Source organism: Phlebotomus argentipes, unplaced genomic scaffold (genome assembly GCF_947086385.1).
Source record: "Phlebotomus argentipes unplaced genomic scaffold, Phlebotomus argentipes genome assembly scaffold_18, whole genome shotgun sequence".
Classification (NCBI taxonomy): Eukaryota; Metazoa; Arthropoda; class Insecta; order Diptera; family Psychodidae; genus Phlebotomus; species Phlebotomus argentipes.
This window is the reverse complement of record NW_026776177.1, coordinates 7,123,500-7,146,719: the sequence shown is the minus strand read 5'-3', so window position 1 is coordinate 7,146,719 and position 23,220 is coordinate 7,123,500. Positions and strand designations below refer to the sequence as shown.

General features: G+C 37.6%; 1 protein-coding gene across 1 annotated transcript in view; it reads left to right on the top strand.

Moving 5' to 3' along the window:
• LOC132260414 (calcium uniporter protein, mitochondrial) overlaps positions 1-22,928 on the top strand; it is a 43,151-nt gene extending 20,223 nt beyond the window's left edge. Inside the window, exons 3-7 of the mRNA XM_059758494.1 lie at positions 10,963-11,191; positions 17,582-17,687; positions 19,093-19,194; positions 19,604-19,807; positions 20,554-22,928. Of these exons, the coding sequence (XP_059614477.1) occupies positions 10,963-11,191; positions 17,582-17,687; positions 19,093-19,194; positions 19,604-19,807; positions 20,554-20,835 (923 nt within the window). The 3' untranslated portion in view covers positions 20,836-22,928. The remainder of the gene's footprint in view (positions 1-10,962; positions 11,192-17,581; positions 17,688-19,092; positions 19,195-19,603; positions 19,808-20,553) is intronic.
• Positions 22,929-23,220: the final 292 nt, after the last annotated feature.

Genomic DNA, 23,220 nt, shown 5'->3' with positions numbered 1-23,220 from the left:
TCTACTTTCTTCCCACAAAACATATCTGATTTCCAGTGATTTATTGAATCAATAAAGCCCAAGATCACGTCGATTAGCAATGGATCTCGGAGTGTTGAGAGAGTGTTCACGAGATGTTGGGAAAGAAGAGTGAGAGAAATTACATGAAATGCTCAGTTGCATTCTAAATTAATTCCACCATCCGATGGTGGAATTTAGTCAAGTGGGAGGAGGAGCGGGAGGGGGATAAAAAATGAGAGACTTTATATGTATATTGATTTTTGCTGCATTCAAGTGATTCCTCTCGTGCTTATCATATTAATTCGGTTGAGTAAATATCAAATATTTGCATCATCCATTAATGCACTCTTGGCGCTCTTTTCTCTTCCTCCAATTTTTTTTCCTTCATCTTGAGGAAAATCTGATGACCTCGCTGGAAGCCCTACTTCTTGAATTTATTTGCGGCAAATATTTGAATAAATTTTCCATGGCAAGACAGTGAGATTGGTTGAGATTAATATTTCTCTTTCACCTGCGTTCTTTCTCTCAAAACTTGCAAACAAATCAGCGCAATGGCAAGTAAATGGAATGCGCTTCTTTTTGTGGGTGCTTTTTATTATTACACTTGATTGTGTACTTGCGCGATGCTGGAATTGAACGTGAGAGAAGGAGAGAGAAAAAAGCATCTCGCATTTAGAAGAATATAAGCAACCAAAAGAGTGTCGGTGAGTTTGGATGTACAAAAACCGTGCTTCACGGTCAATGATTGCATATCCAATAGAAAATCACGAAAAGATCTTTTGTAGCAACCATGTAAAATACTCTATAAGTAGATATATGTACAAAAAAAAATAATGTGTTGCAATATTTTAAATATTCTATTGTCTGTCGCCGAGGGAGAGACTCTGTCGCCATGGCGGAGAGTCAAATGTAATTTCACTGTTCTTTGACTTGTTATACCATCTTTCACAATATCACACAGCGCGAAATAGTGTCAATTGGGTAAAATGGAAATTTTCTACACTGTCATTTTGGCTATGGTGTTATCTTGGGGGCTGTTTTCATCATCTTCAACCATGTACAAATCACTTGAGCAAATAGGATGATAAATTATTGTTCCATCGTCGCTGAAAATTGTGCCTGTTGAGATGTTTACCGTGATGCTTAAGGAGGGAGAGTTTCACAAAGTTGCTAATTTTTCGTGTTGAGGCGCGTGACAATGTCTTTAGAATGGTTCTTATGAATATAGCACACACTTTGGGTGAAGAGGGTGAAGTGTTACATTAAATTTTCATGCAATGATCGATGGTCTTTTGGATAATCCGTAACGACATGCTTCCGATTCGTTGATCTTCAGGTTGTTTTTGTGCATAATCATGCCTTGAAACTCTGTGACTAATTCACTGTAATATTGTCACAATCTGAGAGAGAATCTCTATAATCTCTCATATTTGCTGTCACGTGAATTCATGTCATATTGAATGGCAAATCATCTTAGAAGATTCTCAAATTACTATTTAATTCTATACATCTTACATAACTTTCCACGCTGAATATAATGTTCAGTTGGAGGTTATTTAATTGGAAAAAATGGGGATAATTACACTTGCTCGCCAGTGTTTTTCACGAAACTTCACAAGAGATTTTTGTTGTATTTTTTTTTTAAGTCAAATCACAAAAAGTCTCAATTTGTTTTTAGGGTTTGGAAAACTGTCTGGGAAACGCACAAACACACACAAAATTGATAATTGCACGATAAGAGGTGGAAAAAGGTGGTTTGGTTTTTCGTGGAAAAATCACTGCGGGAAAATTAATCCATTCCCGTTGGCTGCCAAACCGCGACTAACCGCATGCGCCACTGACTTAATTGATGGGAGGGGAATTTCATTCGTCGCATGCAACATGTACATATATAAAAGGTGCTTTTTTCTCCATGGATTTTCCACCACTGCGACTGTGTGTATTGGAGTTTGGGACGCGGATGGTTTTGTGTGTAAAATTCACGCCAATGATCATTTATGAGAAACAAAAAGGTCTAATTATAATGCTGGTTATTACACATTTGCACACACTTTTCATGCGCCAAAAGAGGTGAGTAGAATGTGTGTGATTTCTCACTCTGTGTTCTCCGGAGGTGTTGAGAGAGGGAATCTTAAGTTAAGATAGGGTGGACAAACAAAGTCTGTCTGTGCGATGATAAGAGGGAAACATCTTGTAATTAATAAACAAACTCCACAATCTTCTCACCGACGTGCATCATCGTATATATATATTTTGATGGCTGGTTGGTTTTATGACGAATTCACCGCCGTGCGCGCGCGTCTTGAATGATAAAGCATATAGAGACAGAGCCAGGGAAAGAACAAGATAGTGCGAGAGACAAATGGTAATAATTACAATGCTCAATTGTGCTTCCATAAATATTTACTTCTTGTACAATTACGATGATTCACGCTGTGGAGTCAAGAGACTCTCGTCTGTCGGTTCACAGGAAGTTCAGGTGAGGAAGTGAAATATCCAATATGCGTTCACAACAAAGCGCACCCCCTCTGCCCATCTGTGCATGCCCAGAGAGAGACGTGTTGTGTTGTGTGTGGATGGAAAAAAGAGGCACTTTTGGTGGCAATATACATAGCAAAGTGGATGGACAGTCATTGTCTAATCGGTCACGGTTTGTCAATCACGGCGTCACGTCCATTTGGCGGAATATTTACGCATAGACAGCATAAAATTCAGTTATTTCTCTCTTTTATAACTTCCACGAAGGGAACTTTTCAATGAAATTGAAATGAATTTACTTTTTGTCCCTTTCACTCTTCGACGGGGTTTTTTCTCCACTCTCAATTCATCATTTCTGCGGTCTCTTGTTTTACTTCTCGTTGTCCGGACAATGAGAATACAATATTTTGAGAATGTGATTTTAATTTTGGTCGGTGGGAAATGTATATTTTTTGTAAAACAATGATATATTTATTGTCATGCACAAATGGAATGCGTGAAAAATGGAGTGATAGAAGTTTCAAGAGGGGATTTTAAATACAATTTGTTCTATAATTTCTCATCGTCGCATCTTCTATCTGTTGCATCATCAGGCGTATGATGAATTGTGGCACACAAAGGTTGTGAAAAAAAGAGGTAATAAAAGTGAAATAGCAAGACAAATGGTGACAGCACTGCCTGTGTTCTTTGCATAATCACAAACTGCACGTAGGCCAACAAAGAATTGTGGGCAATTTGTTGGTGATTTGCACAGAGGAAAAGGAGGTTTCTCCTTGTGGATTTCAGTGCTGAAAAGTGAGTAATGAAAATGTCTTTTACAGCCCAAAACGCATCTCTATGGTAATTCTTTCTTTTTTTGCAGTCAAAAGACTCTCGTTTTTGTTGGCAAAATGTATGGCGCGATATTCACTTTGAAATGTGGGTATTTCATAATTTTTCTAATGTGCCACAGTAAAGTGGAATATCCGGTGAATTTTGTAATGAGTTGTGGTGCATATATAATGTCATTTGCAGTCTCATTATCCGACGCTGTTTTTTTTCGTTATTGCCTCTCTTTCTGAACATCGTATGCAGAAATTTTTCCTTCTCGTGCAACTCACCTGTTGCGGTAATTGCAAATTGAACAATTATTATATTAGAAGAAGGTTCTCGCTCCTTATTTTATGCATACTTCACTCCCACTTTGAGTGGTGTAATTCTTGTACCTGTGAGTAAATCGATGTTTTTGGCACGAGAGGGAGTGAGAGAGTATTTGTATTTCATCGGATTGTAGCTAAAGTTGTGTATTTAAGTAAATGGGGGGTTGGAAATTGCGAATATGCGGTAAAATCCTTCCCTTGTATCGAGGAGGGCTTTCCTAATACCGCCACACACAACTCCAAAATTACCACCGAGTCACGAACAAATGTTATCATCACGTCATTTGGACTCGTTTACGCAAATACGCCGCAACGCAGAGTTAAAATCGAAATGAGGAAAGTTTTGTTGATATTAAACCAATTTCTGGGCGCTGAATTTCATTAATGGTACATTTTCTCTATGTCTGGTTGTTATAGGATTTTTTTGTTCTTGTATTTAACTGTCTGAGAAGCGCAACAAAAAGCAAAGAAAAATGGTCAAGATGCCTTATTATTTCATCATGATTTTCTCGCGCTCGCGGTGTTTTTGGCCGAGAAAATGATGAGGAGAAGAGGCTAAAAATTTGATGAAAAATTGCTGTTTCTTCCCCACTCTCTATATAGATGCTAATCTTCCTCTATTTACCGCGTGTTTCACCTTCTGTTTGTTTAAATAAACACGCAGTTGATATTAAGAGAAATGAGAGGAGGTGAAGATATGGTGAAAAGTCATTCATAAATGAGTGCAAAAGTGGGTCAACATAACGAAGATTATTATGGATTACAATATTGTTATTAAATTATGATTTTTTATACCACTGCTAATTAACTTTATATAGGATGTTTTAAAAGCCAATACAGAAGAGCACGATGATAAGATTCGTGTATTAGAGCCTTGTTCATCGGGCCTTTGCTGTAGTGTCAGTTACTTAGCAATGTTATCACAAACATTGGATAATATTTGTCTAATTCAAATCGTATTTTGCATAAATTAATCCAATTTCCCAAAAACTCTCTGGCAATTTGTTGGTGAATAAATAAATTTGTGTTTTCATGCAAAACATTGCGCTTGAGTCTCTCATACTTCACAATTGTGTGGATAGAATTATGTTCAATGGTCTCTGTCAAGGTTGGAGGAAATGGCAAATATTGAGTATGATCTTTTTGCATGCAAATTAATTTGAGAACATTCATGAAATTCACCGTGTGATTTCTCATGATAAAGCATCGCACAATTCAATGGATATTTGCCATGTTCTTGTGACGCCACTCATATCTAATCGTACGTAGAGATCTTGAATCAGCCAATTTGAACGCTCTTTCAGGGTGCTTTTTGATATTGTGTGACGTGCGCGAAGATTGAGTCATTGAAAGTTTTAGGCTCATTTTCTTTATTGTCACATGGAATTTATCAGCAGAAAATGTGGTGATTCTCACGTGGAATCATCGGGATTCGTAGTAATCTGAAGTGGTTGTGTTTATGTGGCATGAATAGGCTCAATTTATTATTTGTTTTGATAAAACCGCGCTCCATTAGTCACCAATATTGCATATTATTTTTAATGGTTGAATATATTATTGCAATACGCATTGACTATTTATTTTATTCACTTATTGGCAATTGCAAATACAATTTGCATATCATTTTGAATAATGTATTGATGAATCCGCACTGTTTCATATTCAATTAAATTATGCATTCATTTCTGCTCTCACGTTCTCATCAGGATCATTTGACTGGATGTTCTAGGAAGAGAAATTGATTTTGCCTGTAATTTGTCGTTAGGTAAACTATGACCTATTTATCTGCAGAGAAACAATTCGAGACAGGAATTTCCTATTGAACATCGTCATAGTTGGATGAGAAGAACCTCTAATATTGACCTAGAAAATGTCTGTATAATTGGAAATCCTGCAATGGGTTATTTTCCATTGTCACCATTTTCACTTCCGTTCGCCACCGTGACCTATATTTTGGGGATGGCAGAGCGCCCAAATACAGCCCAACAAGAGAGAGGGGAGAGAGAGAGAGAGTTATTGTAGTGGAACTTTTGTGCTCTATTGTAGATTCTCTCTACAATTTGTAAAGAGAACTCCGCCACACGGAAATATTATGTCAGATGAATTATAACTATAAAGTGCTCTCTTATTGTTTATCTTTTTTGTTTTTCACCAAATTGAGGGAAGAGAGAATTTATATGTGAAAAGAGAGTGACTCTTTTCTTATACATTAAATTGCATTATATTTTGAGCGTGTCTCTTTTTGGGAGTTTTTTTTGGGGGGTTTTTGATTTGAATAATTAATTTCACACGGGAAAAGTGGGGTTGGAATTAATGCAATTATACTTGAGAAGATTACATGACAGGGAGTTTTATGGCGCACGATCTTGGGGTGTTTTTGCACCTTCACACAACGCCCGGGCGCTGTTGGTGTTCTGGCCATCAAAATCCTGTCACATCGAATGCTTTTTATGGGCACAGGAGTGAAAGGGAACGGCTGTTAACTGGGGAGCAGTAAAAGCAGGGGAAAGGGGATGAAGATGGAAGTCTCATGGCGCATTAAGGACATAATAATGGGATTATGTGATGGGAGAGAAGAGTGTATGGAGAGGCTGAAGGATAAAAATGATGGTGTCTCATTGATTAGATATATATGACAGGGTGGATTAATGCTATCTTGACATACTATCGCCGCATTCGTCCTTCTTCCCTTCACACTGTCATCTTCGATGTGTAATTTGTCGGCATGATATTGAGGAGCACCTCTTCGATTTTGCACTCACTTCTTCTTGCGTCGATTCTGTGATCCCTGGAGATATCCAGCGCGGGTTCCCCCATGGCACAGGCCGCTACTCTGTCCGGAACCTATGTTGAAGAGTATGTCGTGTACTTTGGTCAAGAGACTCGCAATATTGCTGGCTGGAGTGACACGAGTTGATGGCTATCGCACTTGAATATGATGGTAATCACACGGCACACAACAAGACACACAGAAATTCAATTTATTTTTGTGGCTCTGGCTAGATTTATTTGGGCAAAGATGATGCTTTCGCTGGGCGCGCACTTAAAATGTATCTCGTCTGATCACAGTCTTTTTTTCTGCCTCCTCCTCTCTTTGGTTTATTGCTGATATCGTGGCCTCTGATGTACAATCTGAGATTTGGTGAATATGTTACAATTAAGCACGCTCCACGGAATAATATATATAGTCTTCAGTCTCTCTGCGATTTTTTATTTTGGATTTCACGTGCAGAGGAAAGAAGAACCGTTGAGACTTTCGCGTGGAAGATTTTTTGGCATTGAGAGTGTCAAAATTTGGTATTAAATCCTAAAATGTATCACAACATGCACACAAAATTCACTCAATCACCCTTTGTATCACATTGAAGATGTGTTTAATGCATACAATGTAAATTGTCAATTGATTCACTGCGGAAGTGATTAAAAAAAAACACTCTGGGTTAAAATGCACTTTGATGCGATGTCGATGAATTTTGAACCTCAACTAAAATCACAAATTCCTCGCGGTTCTCCCCAATGCATCACCTTTCCGAATGGCAGAACAGCTCTTCGGAAGATGCGGTTTAGAGACTTTTGTGCCAATATGAGGAAGACGCGGCGAGATGAAGATTGGTACGTGCAGAGTGCTTGAGACACACAATATAGTGAATATTGGCTTAGGGAAGTTGTGTGTTGGAGATTCAAGCTCGAAAAAACAAAGTGTTGCGTGTGGTTATCGTACTTTTTTCCAACACCATTGCTCTTCTTCTTCTGCTGCTACTGCTTCAGCCCGTGGTGAAAAGGAGCGAAGATGCCGCGAAATTGGTCCGCGGGTGTGCAAAAGAGGCAGAACAACAACCGCCAGAGAGATGGTGTGAGATGGGTGAAATGTGAGTGAAAGAGGCGCATCTTTCGCCTTAATTAGAAGACTATGGCGATGGAGTGAAAGAGGCGCCATGATAAAGAATTGAGCAGATTGTTTTAATGTAATTTTTCTGCTCTGCAGCATTTTTGGCACACTGAACGGTGTGATATGCAATTAAAAATGCTACACCTATGATATGATTATATTTTGTCTGCTCATCGCACTCAGGTATGTTTGCCTGCGCGCCTCCAATTGCCCATCTGCTTCCTCTGTGCAACGGCGTTGGCTTTTCAATCATATTATATTGCACCTTCGCAATTGCGAAGGTGGAGAAAAGATGCAGTTACTAATGGCAAAATCACTCAAACGATCGTGTGGTAATTCCTAACTCAACTAATTGGACTGATGTGCATATCAATAGAGTTTTGTTATTGAACAATTTATAATGCACAGTCCGTTTGTGTACGGCGCTTTATGTTCACTGCACTGAATCCGTGTGCAACATCTCTGCGTGAATTGTAATTTCCATTGAGCAGCAGAGCCACAAACACTGCCCAGACCATTGAGGAGATCTTCCTCGTGAAGTTCATGAACAGTAGCCAAAGCAGTGTGAATGCAAATTGTGTACTCAGAGAAACGACGCGTGGCGGAAAAGTGTGAAAATGGCATCGCGCTTGAGTTCTGTCTTGAAGAGTTAAGTTTCTACACTTTGTCCAGTGACAATTTCTTTGAGTGCAACTCTTTGAAATTCATGAATGCGTTGGAGAATTGAGAGCCAGTGCGCAAGAGAAGTGACGAGTGAAGCGCTGAAGAATTACCAATAATGTCTTAATTAATCAATATATTGGTGAATGAATGGGCAAAATTCCAGCGTGAAAATCGCTTTCTCTCACAACGAGGGAAATTATGATGATTTACACAAACTGCCAGTAAATTTATGTATGCAAAATGGCATGAAGAATGTTTTCCCTGAGATTTTCACTTGCAGAATGAAGCTGAGAGTTTTTTGTACACACTATTCTAGTGCTCTTGGAGATTAAATGCAAAATTTCCGATTGTTCTATTAATTTTAGATACTCTTCAATTTTACACATTTAATTTGAAACGTGTCACCAATTTTTATCATCTTTATTTGTACAAAAATCCATTAATTTTTCGACATGCGGGAGCAAATGTTGGGGTGAACGTGAAGCGAATGCTTTTCATTTTCCGATCTGTCGATGAAATAAGCTGTCAAGAACACACAGTTCAATTAATTTCCTCCCATTAGCAAAAGGATTCTTTGTTGAAGGGCTATTTTTAGAACAGAAAAGTTTGGATATCCAGATAACTTTCTCCTAACTTTCGAGCCTATCGATAAATATTTAGTTTTGCTGCAAAACCCAATTAATGACGAAGAGTGCAAAAAGTTGTATGAAAAAGTGGGCAATTTTGCACAATGGATGATCTGAAGTTTCAAATTTCAGTTCATTATTAAGCCTATTTTGGTTAATTGGACAACACAATACGCGATGTGCATTCATAAAGTTTGAAACCAAAAACGATGTATTATAATGGAATTACAATGCGAAAAAATGTCATGCAGCCAAAATACTGTTTATTTGGTGTATATGTTTTTTTTACTGAAAATCTAAATGCATTTCGTGCATTGAGCAAATTTTGCACGTGAAACTCAACTTTTTGGTGGATAAAACCAACTTTTTCTGTTTGTTAATTTACATTTGCAATGTTTGAACTTTCTGTGTGTGTGCAATTTGATTATAGGTTCATTTATAAATGAATGAGCAAAATATTGCCGTGAGGGAAATCAATAACGGAATTTGTTCGTGGTACAAGAGCATAATTTGCAGTGAGAGATGCTAGAAGAGTGGCGCCTTGGTGTATTGCGAGGATGGTGAAAGAAATATAAAAGTATTGCTTTGCGAGGTGGAGAAAAAATGGGCAAATTATAAGTGAGATGCATGGTTTGATTAATAGATCGGTTAAGAGGTTTGTAGGATTGCATTTTTCCACACTTGGAGTTGCACATTTTCATGCTTTTGTGGCGGGGGAATTTTAATAAATTAATTTGTAAGGCAAGAGTTGTACTTGCAAGAGTGCCACCGTCTTGCAATGCACGCGGACATTTCTAATGCTGCACATGATATAATAAGTAAATATTTGCCGAGAGTGCAGAGAGTCGAAATTAAATCGCCTTGCAGAACACGTCCATTAAATAACACTTTAAATTTACGACATATTTCGGGTGTAACTTTATGTGCTCATAGTTCGCATGGACAATGTTTCTCCTTTGCTGTCTGCAAAGCATTTTGAGCGAATGACCGAGAGACTATGATGCATTCAAGATAATGGGATGAAGAGATGTGTGGTCATTGATTTTGGAAAGGATCCAAGACACTACGACACTTTTAGCCTAAATTTCTCTGTCTCGCAAGAAAAGACTTTTCAACAGAGCAAATCTTGTGGAAATTTCTAATTAGGAAAGCCCTTCCAAAAAGGGATGAAATGTATATACAATTTCGCAAAATGTATAATTAATGGAGAGGATGTGAGGTGAAATTCTCTCCTGGAATGTAATGTGGGAATTTTTCCAACCATTTCTGACAAGAATGAGAACAAGGGGAATATATTGGGTCAGGAATGATGTATAGCTTAAAGGAAGTCGATAAAAATAACGCAATATGACGTGAATTTTTGAATAAGGAAAAAGTTAACTTTCTTACTTATCATAGCATATTTTGTTTCTCATGCAAATCAAATGAAAGCAATTAATAAAAGCTTCTTTCTCAATTAATTATTGCAAGATAACGAATTCTTCTTATTCTACCCAAGTGTAAAGGATTTAGTTTGCTGACACGATATGAATGTGGTGTACTGACTTCAGCCAAATCATCCCTCCCTTTCAGGGGTCGGGAATTTACCTCTGAGCAATTAAGTGTGGGACTGATTATATTGATTTCACGAAGCGACACAATAAAGTGGACAAAATTACAAACGATGAACCAAGCGATGAACCGGGTCGTGAGTGTTAACGTGGGGATTAATAAAAGTAATAAAATTACAGAGAGATATTTACTGAGGCGCCTGAGTCAACTTTATTGGAAAGGCTGGATAAAAGAGGGGTGCGAGAGAGTTCTAAAGTGAGAACAAAGGGAATGATTAAATGTAGATTGAAGCTCTGCGGGGTGAAAGCTGTGAACTTGACAGTGAAAGTTTGAGTTATTCAGCTTCTAATTTGGCCCTTTTGCATCACTGAAGATCGCCGTTTGTGCGAGAGTATCTGCCAGTTGAAGCTGTGAAATTTCTTGATGAACTTAAAGTTAAAGAGAAATTGCATGAAGTTTTAATGAATTTCCGTTGTGTGAGAGATGAAGAAAGATGCTGAGAAATGAGGTGTGACTTGACTGTATGTCTGGAGAATCTAATTGTGGGCTAGAGTTTGTTAGTGGAGTGAATTATGGCTAATGATATTGGTCTGCTCCTTTCTTTTTCTCCTTGCAGACGTAACTGTGAAGTATATCCGTGGGCTTCCTCATGTCACAGTGCCACTGCCAAGTCGAAATGAGCGATGCCAGTTCGCTCTCAGGCCCGTGTCTCACAATGTGGGTGACTTTCTCAACATGCTGCACGAGGAGGATCGTGGTATCGATCGGGCGGCTGTCCTGAGCAATGAAGGCGTCCGGATATCGTCGGCGTGCTCAATAGAAAATCTTATGGATGATAGTTTCTGGTGAGTTTCCGATCAACTGCTTAAAGTACATAATAAAAATTAACTACAGGGAAAATAATATCATTGAACAGTCAATCAAGCGCGCGCGAGTATGGGAAGAGAGGCTATTGATTTTCTGCCGTCATTCATGTGCTTATTAAAAAGTTAATTTCAACAAATGGCTTGTACAAACTTTTTATTAGTTTCTATTGCCTCTTCGGGTTTTCCTCGTCTCTCTCTCACTCACTTTGAACATAACTGTTTGGCTAAAGGAACAGTGAAAAATGTGCTTTGTAATAAAATCATGTTAAATTTCGGGCTCTGTAGATGAGAAGTCTAAAAACTTTTTTGATAATCACTCACTCACAACTCCTGAAAATTGGTGGTGAGGAAAAGGAAAAGTGTGCTAAAAGCAGGGATTTCACTTCTCTCTTTTTGCTTGACTGAACACATAGTGTTTGCATTAATTGCTGGGTATTTTCTATCTGCAATCGGAAGTCTTTCTTAATTGGATTTGCAGAGTTTTGTGCGATGCTGCGGCGCGAAGCTCTCTATTTGGCATACAATAAAAGTTATATGGCGGGGTAAATAGTAATGTAAAACGGAGGGAAATTGTACGAAAAATCTTAAGGAGGGCGACAGACAAACTATATATTGTCGCTAATTAAAGATATAATTAATTAAGGCAATTTGTGAATAATTTTCTGTTGAGCACGAGAAAAAAAAATCGTCACAAATTCCATGGCAAAATGAACAGAGAACGTCGTGAATGTCTATTTTGCCGCTTGTGTGGCATTTAGGGGAAGGAAAATCGTTAGTTTATATTACATACACTCTTTTTAACATGTTACTAGGTAACATTTACAGTGCTGTTGTACAGCCAGAGTTAAATCATTACCAACATGTTTGCGTTGATGGCGAACATATGAACAGAGAGAGAGAGTGGGAGGAAAAATGAGAGGTGGAGTAGAAAGATCCCTTCGATTGTAATTGGGATTGCATTATTATAGGGAGGAAAAAGTCATTTTGTGCGGGTGTTTTTTGCGCACCAATGAGTGTGAGATATGGAAATTGTGATTTGATTTGATTTATTGTTCAGCAGTGCGGCTTGTTTCGAGTGGATGTGCAGGAAAAGCTGTGCAGAGCTTAATGTGTGTTATTTGTATAGATTATTAGATCAATTTGTGTAATGAGTTATTTTTACGTGACATTGTTTTGATGAGAAATTATCTCGCAAATTTATGTTATTTTAAGGGATTCATACATAAATTGCTATGATTTCTCTTTAAAACCCCTAAAGCTAAATGTTTCTTGTTGAATCAAAGCAATGTTACTCGTAAATTTCCCATTGATTTCATAATTTCTAATATAACATGAATTTAGTGCATATAAATTCAACTTCTTCACTTCAATACTGCCTTTTAGAGCCTTAAAGTGTTATTTATGACTTTAGTCTTTTATTTATCTATAATCTATATGTGTTACATTTTGCATTTTATGCCTTAACTTCCTCGTGGTGTTTTTCACGTAACATTTGTCCCGAGCAGATATTTAATTTGGTAAACAATCTGGAATTTTGTTAATAAATTTGCAAAATTCATTAAGAGGAAAAAGGTTTGCCTTCATTGAAATCACATCAAAGTTTCTCACTCTCTTAATTTATAATTTTAATTACAATGCTCACCTTTTCCCTCTTTTGATGCCTATAGAAATTTTAGGTATTTCCAATGGTGAAATATCTTATGACAGCACAAAATGCTTGTGGGTTGAATTGAAAAGTTTTACTCTCCGTCTGATAAAAGTTATGAATACGTACATTTTGTTATCGTTGCTTTTTGCCACAACAGAGACACACTCACAGATGCTGAGAGATCTAGAAGAAACTTTGTGACCACAAAAGCCATAGAGAGAAAAAATCTCTGTTGCCAAAATGGCGTGATGTTAGGAACAAAAGGCCATCAGGGTTGGCAAAAAAGTTCTGTGTTCGGCCAAAACTGGGGACTTTTTCATACTCTCAGAGCCACACAAATGATGATATCATTGATGGTTGAACTGAACACAGGGAGAAAAAAGAGTGTTCTTTGCGTCGAGGTATTTTCTTCACTCAGGCAAATATTGACACTGGGCGAACCACGAAAATTTGTCTGATGGTATGAAATGTGTGGTTGGTTTCTTTGAGTGGGAACAGCGCACAGGAAATGGGGTCAAGGGCTCAACGTGGGGCGGATTATTGGAGTCAGGATGCTGCGGGTGCGGGGAGGATGAATAAGAACGCTTTCAAGTCTCCATGACATGGTCTCTTTCTCATGCTCTGCTTTGTGTTCTTGTGTGCGCTGGAATGGCTGCAGAGCGAGGATTTCTTGAGTTTGTCTTCGCTCGCAAGCAAATTCCGTCATTAATTTCATGGTTCCTCCATTGGCAAATTGGTGAATTCACGGAGTTTCTCACAGTATTATTTCATGAGCAATTTAGGCCACCAGCAGAGTTGGCACTCTGGGCAGCGTGAGGTGTGCACACACACACACACACACACGCCATCACAGAAGGGTGGGCAGGAAAATGGGAAGCGAGTGCGGGAAAAGAAGTGACACGGGAGGAATTGAGGTGGGTTTTCCTGCTCATGGCAGAAATCGATATGTTTAATGCAAATTTACATTGTAACCCAAATGTTGCCGTCTTCCTGGGAAATCTTGTCAAATTGTGTGACATGGAAAGTGCAGGAGAAAGTGTGTTTATAAGGAAAACTTGCAACTGTCAATGCGGGTCTGGGAGGTTAATTGAAAGTTACCAGAAGCAGAAGAAGTTTTCACTTCACTAGAGATTGGAGAGTTTGTGAAGCTTATGGGAAATTGTATTCATGATTTTATTTGCACCTGTTCGTGTTGAGGAAAAACACATATTGAAAGAGAGAAAGGAAGAATTTTCATATTTGCCTTTCAGATGGAAATTCACCCTTTCAAGTTGTCGTACTTCTTTTTATGCTCTGGAGCTCTTCAAAAATATGTGTACACACAAATTTACACACCAACAGACGATGTGTATTGAATGCTAAATGATGAGATTTCTATTTCCCATGAAAAAGGGTTGAATTTCTCTGCTCGACATTGAATAGTTGCCCTGAGAAGTGCCATTATTCTGTCTTTGTCGTTTTTCTTAACGTGTATCCTTTAATGATGATAAAATAGAGTTTCATGTTCAAACTTTTAATTGACTAATACGCTGAAGTTGAAGAGTTATCGGATAACTTGAAAACTTCTTATAATCTCCTGGTTTTCCTCTGGTTGAAAGAAGAAAAAAGCATGAAAAACATGGAATAAATCTCTCGTGAATTTATACCACTCCCAGTATTTTTCCAGAAGAGCGAGAATCGAGCGCGTGTTTATTGCATTAGATTGTCATGGGAGAAACATATATGATGAATTTCTATAGAAAATCATCCCTGGCTTTCATCTTATGGGCAATTCACTGAGATTCGAGGGCTTTTTGCTGATCATTCGTGCGCAAATTTGATGGAAATGTGCGAATCGCGGCATAAGAAGTTGGGAAAATGATTGGGTAGAAAGTATTTTGCGAAGCAATTTCTCATGCAAGAATACTCCTTCCTTTGAGCTTTTGATTGGATTTATTTACCAACGGCGTATTTCCCTTAAGAACATGTATTTTCACACGTATTTCAATGAATATGTCAACAATTTGTGGGCTTTACTTGATAATAATTCAAGGCAACATTCCCACGCACTTTTCCACACAAAATCTTCCCACGTATTCATCGAGAGTGCTTTCATTTGTGAGGGTGGAAAAAAGCACAGAATCACAGAGCATTTTGTCTATAGTTTCTTGCCCAAGTGTTTTATCATGAATGTGCTTAAGAGGAAGTTTTGCAAAGTCATTTTACATTATAATGTGTGACTTTTCTTTCTGACATGTGGTAAATTGCATTTCACAAAGCTGCCATAATACTTTCTTTGAGGCTTTTGTGTCATAAACTTTGTCCTGAACTTTGTGTGTTCTCTCTCTATTTTCACCCCATGAGAAAAGGGTGAAAATGATCTCATTGTGTGGGAAAACAATACGCACGATGTACACAAAAGCGGGATTTTCGCGGCAGAACTCATAACAATGTTTTATTTGTATTTAAATGTTAACGAAATTAAGAGATACATAAATTCACTAATTTTTCCATCTTTTGTTCACTCACAGTATGGCATTAAATACATATTAGAGCTTTTGATATTAATTTTATGACAGTCAATGGAGTGTGATGTGTTATTTATGATGGCATAATGGACAAGATGCTTCCACTGAATGATTACTGAAGTTTTATGCTCATTTTTCATCTCTCCATCGCGAGAAAAGAGCGCACAGAAGCACTTTTTCACATTTCCTCAGAGCGACTTTAAAGCAAAACTCCATTAAAAACACATTCAACTCTACAATTTGTGCTCTATTTTCAATTCCACGTACTGTGTGTGAAATGTGGCAAAGTGTATTGCATTTGTACATGTTTCCGAACTGAAAACGATAAGATAGAGTCAATAAATTTTCACACCAAAAGAGTATAGAGAATAAAATTCTTCACATCAGTTTTAAAGAGCCATTGATATAATGATTCATTCAATGTAAATCCCGAAAGGTTTGCGATAAGCTTCTGATGGAAAATGGATGAGTTTTCTCCAAGATACTTTTTATCCATCCCCAACAAATACCATCGCTTTAGCACACGTGATATTCGCATAAGCTTTAAGTTTTCCTCTGTTTTTCCCCCCTCTCAGACCGCGAAAATCCTGAAAAGGCGCTTTTGCAGAAAGTGAAGAGGATCCAAGTGAAAATCTCTGGACAGGGGAATGTATATATGTACTTATTCTAGGGGTGTTTCTCTTGAGTAAATACGTAATCAGAGTTGAAATGTTGAATAGATGTAATATCAGCAAGTTGGAGGTGTTTAACAGCAAAATTGCGGTTATATTGCTTGCATAAGTGAGCTCAAGTTGCCAAAGAGTCTTGTTGGCAGCGCCTTCTCAGACACATCTTCATCTTCATAGAGTTTGGCTGGTATTGATTAAATGTTAAGTAACATCTCTGCTCTCAAGCTTCACAAGAATTGCCCTTTTTGGCTTTCATTATTATTCCATGATCAAAGCTTCGTCGCTATAGCATTTACGGTGTCTCTCATGTTTTCTGAAATTCATATCGTAAAGTTCATGTGACACTTGATGTGCTATTTTTATGCAGGTTTTTTTCGCACATTCCCTGGGGAGTTTTCGCTGAAAAATGCTTCAAAGGACTTTCCACGAGCCACCAACAGATCTCCAGCGTTACTTATTCTCTTGTTTCCAGAAAACTAAATTGGCTGCTAATTCTATGGTAATAAAAAGGAGATTTGAAAGAAAAAAGCACTTGCAGCTCGGACATGCGCGAGTCTTTTCATGAATGTGCTAATGTGAGAATCTCTTTATTAGAAAATGTTTGGTTCAGTGCTTCACATAAATGTTCCTCGGTGCAATATTTATACTTTGATATTCGCTTAACAAGGTGTTCTCATATGGCCAAACTTTTGGCAGGTGAAGTAGAGTTCAAAAGTTGAAGTTGCGGAAAACTTTTATGTTATCTACTTATGCTTCCTGATGCTTTCAGCCTCAACTCTGATCCAAATGACATTTTTTGCACCAATTGGGGCCTCATAAATAAAGTCTGTGTCACATAGGGGTTGAACTTGACTGAAATGTTGGTTTCTTCGTGGATGTATTTTATCACTTGGCCGCACCAAACGGAGTTTTCTCTAGTATGAGTGATGCCGTAAAAGTCAGTAAATGCGAAAGGAGTAGATGTAAAAATTTTTCAGATGGCAAAATTTAAGGCCTAGGATCTTTTCTCTTTTTATATCCATCGCCATGTAAAATGTGTGTAGGAAAGCAGGCAATTTGTGTGTCTTCTCTTGGTTTTTATGTCGCTCTCAACGTGGATTTTATTGTGAGGCTCGTCTTTGTTGTTTGGCTGCGAGTTGAGGTAAATAGAGAGGAATTGGCGTAAGAAGAAATACAATTTTGGTGTAAGAGTCTTTTCTCTAGAAGATTTGAAATTCAATTATTGTTCTTTCCTTGGTTGAAAAGGGAAAAAGGAACATGGCGCTGAATGGAGCATCTTTACGACTGAGTTTATCGCTTCTTCGCAATGTTTATGCACTTATGTGTAGTTTGGCTTTTCTGACTAACTGTAGAAATTGCATTTTAATGAGTGCGCGCGAGTTGTATCAATGATGGTTAAGAGGCATATCAGCAGTGATTTCGTGTTTCCTCCACTTCTTCATCCGCAGTTAGTCATAATTCTCGGCTCTTTGATTCTAATCTCCCAGTGATTGAACACTCTTCAGCAGTCGGAATAACGATTCTCTTCTCTCTCCCTCTCTTGCAGGCTCCACATTAATGACAAGCAATATCACGTGATGCCACCGATAAGAGATAAAATAACAACGGAGGAGCTCACGAAAATAGGAGATGTGCGAGTTCTGGTGGCACAGGTAAGCGATATCGAGTTGATGCTGTGCGCCGTTTGCTGGCGAGAAAGACGTGTTATCATCCGTATAAATAAACCCGACGAGGGATGATGGATGGATGATGACTCAATCAATTTGTAGGGGTTCTCGAGATCAAGAGGGGCATTAAGTTGGGTCCTTCTTTCCGGATTGATAGCCTCAGAATGAATGGGCGGCAATATGATTTTCCGATTTTCATCAAATTGAGTGCCTATGTTAATAAAAGTCCATCGTTTCTTGTTGAATAACTGCTTCCAATATCCGATAGATTTGCTTTAGGACTCTCTCTGAATATCGCTATAGGAGGGAAAAATAGCTTTTTTGGCTAGCTGTGAATTCAGTGCAGAAACGACGAAGTTTTGCATCTGAATTAATTGGAAAACATAATGAGAATGTTTTAGTTTTGATAAATTTAATTATATTATTTGCAATTTGAAAAGTGGGAGGAAAAGTTCTGAAATTTTGCAATTAAAATGAGAAGTTTGGAATTATTCATTCTAATGAACCAAATTACGCGCTTATTCCCGAGGCGAAGCTAATGTGGCCTAAATAGTTACTTGACCCTCGATTTCATTTGGAGAGAGAGGAAAGAAAGAAAGAGAGGGAGAAAAAAGCGAATTCTTGACTTTCAATTCGCTGCGGGCGCTGAATAATTGAGATATAAATTTAACTGCATGGCACATTAATTGAAATCAGTGATTTATCTTGAATGCGCGACGCATTTGCAGTGATTTTTGCCATCGCGATTCTTCTTCTCTCGCGGCGTGAATGTTTCGTGATTATAACAATATAGAATCAAATATAGAGAGAATATGCTTCTGGTTGAATAAAGTACTTTTTTCCACCAATGAGCTGCTGCAAATTAAACTGTATAATTGCACAGCTCTTTGATTTTGATTTTATGGTTGTTGGCAAGAAATGTGAGATTAAATGAGGGGGAAAAAAGAACAGATATGCGATGGTGAAATGGCTTCTTTTCCACCTTGAATTTTAATGTTTTTGAGGAGGGCGATTAAAATTTCAATATCTGCAGAGGCGAATTGCAGAAAATTCACTTTTATTGCTATGGCAAACAATGTCTGTGATGGTAATTAAAACGTTTAAAATATCGTGTGAGAAATATAAATTAAATACTGGAACTTTTCATGCATTTTCCAGTGCCCTTTTTATTAACACTCCTCGTATGAGTGTGAAGTTGGGTGCTTTAGAAATGGCACTATAAAAGCACTTTGTGACGAGGATGCATTTGCATCCTTCAACTGAAAGTGTGTTCGTTTTTTTCGCATTCTCTTAAAAATGATTGTAATGTTGGCACTTGAGGTCTCTATTTTATTCACATGACTTCAACTTCTCTCAATTGTACATATATGAAATGTGTTATTTTTTGCAGCTCTACGAAGCTCTGAATGTTGGTGAGCATCAAATTAAGAAGGAACGGGAGTTGCACGAGAAACTCGAGGAGTTGAATAGTAAAATTACACCACTGGAAAAGGTATGTTTGAGCCGAGAGACGCACATGAAGAATATCGAGGAACTTTGGGAGATGGGAAGAGGAAGGAAGCTCGAAAAGGGTGGAAGAATGAGGAAGAGACAGAGGAAAGCACTCCTTTTTCTTACCTTTTTTCGGTAGAATATATGAGGGATTCGTGGGATGTTTTCAATTCCTCAGTGGAAAGGCGGAAAAGGCTTCTTATCTAGCTGAGCTTTTCCTTCTGTCGTGTGTGTGTGTGTGTGTCTTTTTCTGCTTTTAATGCAATATTTATGCCCCCTTCAATATTGTTTGTCTTTTCTCCCCCAAAAGAGATTTCAGAGAGTTTGGAAATCCATTTAATTTTGCCTCTCGGCAAATTCTCTTTCTCACCCTTTGCTTTGTTTATTTATTATCGTTGCTGTCTTTGCAGAAAAAGTGCGAATTGCAGGCGAAGGCCGTGAAGAGGACGAACATCCTCACGTGGGTGGGCCTGGGCTTCATGTCTGTGCAGTTCGGCATAATCGCCAGATTGACCTGGTGGGAGTACTCCTGGGATATCATGGAGCCAGTCACATATTTCGTCACATATGGCACAGCTATGGCGGCGTACGCTTATTATTGTATTACAAAACAGGTGAGCGAACGAAGTATTTTCATCCTTTTCCTCTGCCTCTTGTGAAGATGTCGAGCGAGGGAAATTGCTTTTTTTCCTCCATTGCCTAATAAGGTTCACGAGTGTGTTTCTTCCTTATGAGATTCCTTATGAATTTTGGAGTCACTTGAAGAGTCCTCGAGAAGCGTCAAGAACGTGCTTTATGAGTTATCTTATGATTGAAATGGGAAATGAATAAATTTGCCAGACTCCTTGGAAGAGCTTTTGAATAGAGAATCAGATGGGAATTGAGTGCAGTGAGAGAAAAATGTCAAATTGAATTGTTTCTGACGCTTTATCGATTGATTTAACAATTTTCAGTGTTCAATAATGGAAATTGCTTAATTTATTCAGTGGAGAAAATTCAAATTTTGCACTGAGAAGTAAAAAATTCAAGACATTTTTCATCTATTGTGATTCAATTCTCAATCTTTTCTCGCTGCAAAATTCTTTTCATCTGCAGCAAGATTTCTTCCTCTTGACAGCAATGAAATGTGAGCCTCTGGAGGATGGAGAAAAAATCCTCGCGCATGGAACAATTAAACTTTTTCGTCTCTTTTCTTTACGAAGGAGAGGGACGAGAGAGAGAACCTTATGAAATTTCACTCAATCAAAACTTTTTGCAATGGAATTTTTCCCTCACAATTTACATTTTCCTGGAATTTCTCTGGTGTTTTCCTTCTCGTGCCATAAATATGAATGATTTCCTCTTTTCCCTCTCGCGGCAGGAATACGTGCTGGAGGACGTGCGAGATCGACAATTCCTCATTGACATGCACAAGCGGGCGAAGAAGCAGGGCCTGGACTTGATGCAGTACAATCAGCTGCGTCGCGAGATTGCCGACGTGGAGCAGGACTTGCGGCGTCTGCGCGATCCGCTGTACCTGCACGTGCCGGCCGTGCCCAAGAAGCACTACGACGAATTTGATGCAGGCGACAAGGGTGTCGCGAGCACGAAGGACAGGATCAGGAGCATCCTCAGTGCAGCTACGAAAAGACTTAAAAAGTAGACGATTGGCGCGCGATTCTCCCTCTTTTCCCCCGTTTCGTCGCTCGTTGCGAAGTGATTTTTTGTGTTTTTAACCTGTTTAGTGGATTTCAGGGGGTGTTGAGATGCTTTTGGGGCGCCGCGAGTGTCCGCAAGTCTGTTGGAAAGTGATTGTTTTTTACCTCGTTGCATCTCCTCTTTATGCCTTGTTTGAATACAATCAAAAGAATTAGATAAACAGAAGATGAAGAAGAAAGAGAGCTATTTTATCTGTAATTTATTGTTGTCAACGAAAATCAACACTCGATATAGTTTTAAGTTAACAAACGTTGATGTATGCTTTAAGAAATTGACTTTGTACTTATAAATAGACACCGAATGACTTATGAATGGTGATGGTTTTGGGATGAGCGACTTTGATGGACACTTCAAAATAGTCAAAAACTGTCTTCATTCAATTGATTATACCGTGCATTTTTACCAGTGTAAAGTCTTTCACAGTCTTTATCTGTTAACATTAGTGTAAATACTCTGATTCTTCTCACACAATCGCTCATCCCGGATGTGAAGAAGTAAAAAGGGGAGAGAAAATCTATCCTTATCAGTAGTGAATCTTGACTAGTATCGAAATATAACCTCCAATATTTGATTGATTTCCTTCGATGCCAACTTATGAGAATCTTCACAAATATACTTCATACTATAAATAACAATTTAGAATGAGAAGGAAGAAGAAAAATACCTTATAAACTATACATCTTGTTATGGAATCTTGTTGATGAAGCACACTTTTAAGAAGATAAATCTTGCTTGGGCGATTGAAATGTTTTTGAAGACTTTCAATCGTGACACAAATTGCTGCAATCTTTTTGATAAATTCTTGGGATATTTTATTGTAATTTATCTTAATAGTGAATGAATTGAATGAAGAAGAAATTGAATATACAATATATTCCTGTTGTTAGGCTATATATTTAATGAGAAAAAAAAATTCATATATATTTTTGCAAGAATTGTGACAGACTTTTCATAAATTGTTGAACATCTTTTTCATCAGACGCATCGAAATAATTCACTGTCACGAGGATATTTTCCCAAATTTCCAACGCAAAAGGGCAATTTTTGTGGCATTTTTGTCTGTTAGCAAATTTGGGAACAGTTTAAAAAAGAAAGCCTCAAAATCACTTTCATATCATATTTCTTCTCACATGTGATGACATTTTCCCCAAACTCTTCGTGATTTTTACAAGCTTTTCGCACAAAATTAAATTGATAGAATGCTTCTTGACTTGATTTCGCTGCATTTCTGCACAAATTGTTCATGAAAAACTCGTTGAAAAAAACATTTTTTGGCAAACAATGAAACTCTCTTAGCGAAATATGATAAAAAGAAAACACGTTTTAATGCACAAATCCGTCCTTGATATTCTTCTTCTCTAAATTTCATGTGAAAAAATAATACAAGCAAGAGAAAGCGGAGAGTGTGGAGAAATTGAGTGTGGAAACAAGTCAGAATAAAAATTGTAAATAAAATATGATTAGTAAAAATTGCGAGAAAACAGTTGCTAATAAACCATTTGATAGCCGAACTTTAGCACTAAACAAGAAATTCTCTAGAAAGTTTCAAAACAAGAATATTTATCGAATTCGAGCTTGATTCATATAAAAAAAACTTTTTCATCGATCGAATGCGATAAAACCAAAATTTTAACTCTTCTTACAATCTTAATTAAAAAAAAAGAGAGATGAAAAACACTGTCTTTTTGAGCATAAAGGAAAATTTCTCCCATTAACGTATCCAATCACTAGAGTTATTTACTAAAACAAAAAAGAGAACATTTTAGACTCTATATACTATTTAGGTGATTTATTGATGAAAAAATGATGAGAAAACTAGTTGAACTTTTTTCAAAAAACAAAAAAAATTACGCTTCATTGCTTCTTTGAGAGGAGAAATTGATAAAAAAAGAGAATTCAAAGTGAGATAAACAGTGATTTAACTCTAGATCTTAAGCTTCTCTACCTTTAACCTCAATACTAACGTATAATTGACAAGATACCAGAAAGAAAAAAAACCTATTAAGCATACTAACAGAAAGTATATTTACATGAAGATGATAAAAATGTAGAATGATAAAGAAATTTTATAAGGTGAAAAACATTATGAGACAAGAATTGACTGCCAGCGAGATTCGCATCAGCATAGTAATTTCAGTCGAGGATTCGCTGGCGGTTGGAGATTGTTAAGTTCTCTACTTAGGAAGATTAGATAGAAATTTGTATATTTAATCAAAATTGTGACTTTTATCCGAGTATTTTTGGTTTTGTCTCTCATTTACTCTCCGAAAGCGCGCGATGAAGATCGCATTGCATAATTTTGACGATACATTTATATAGATTCAAACAT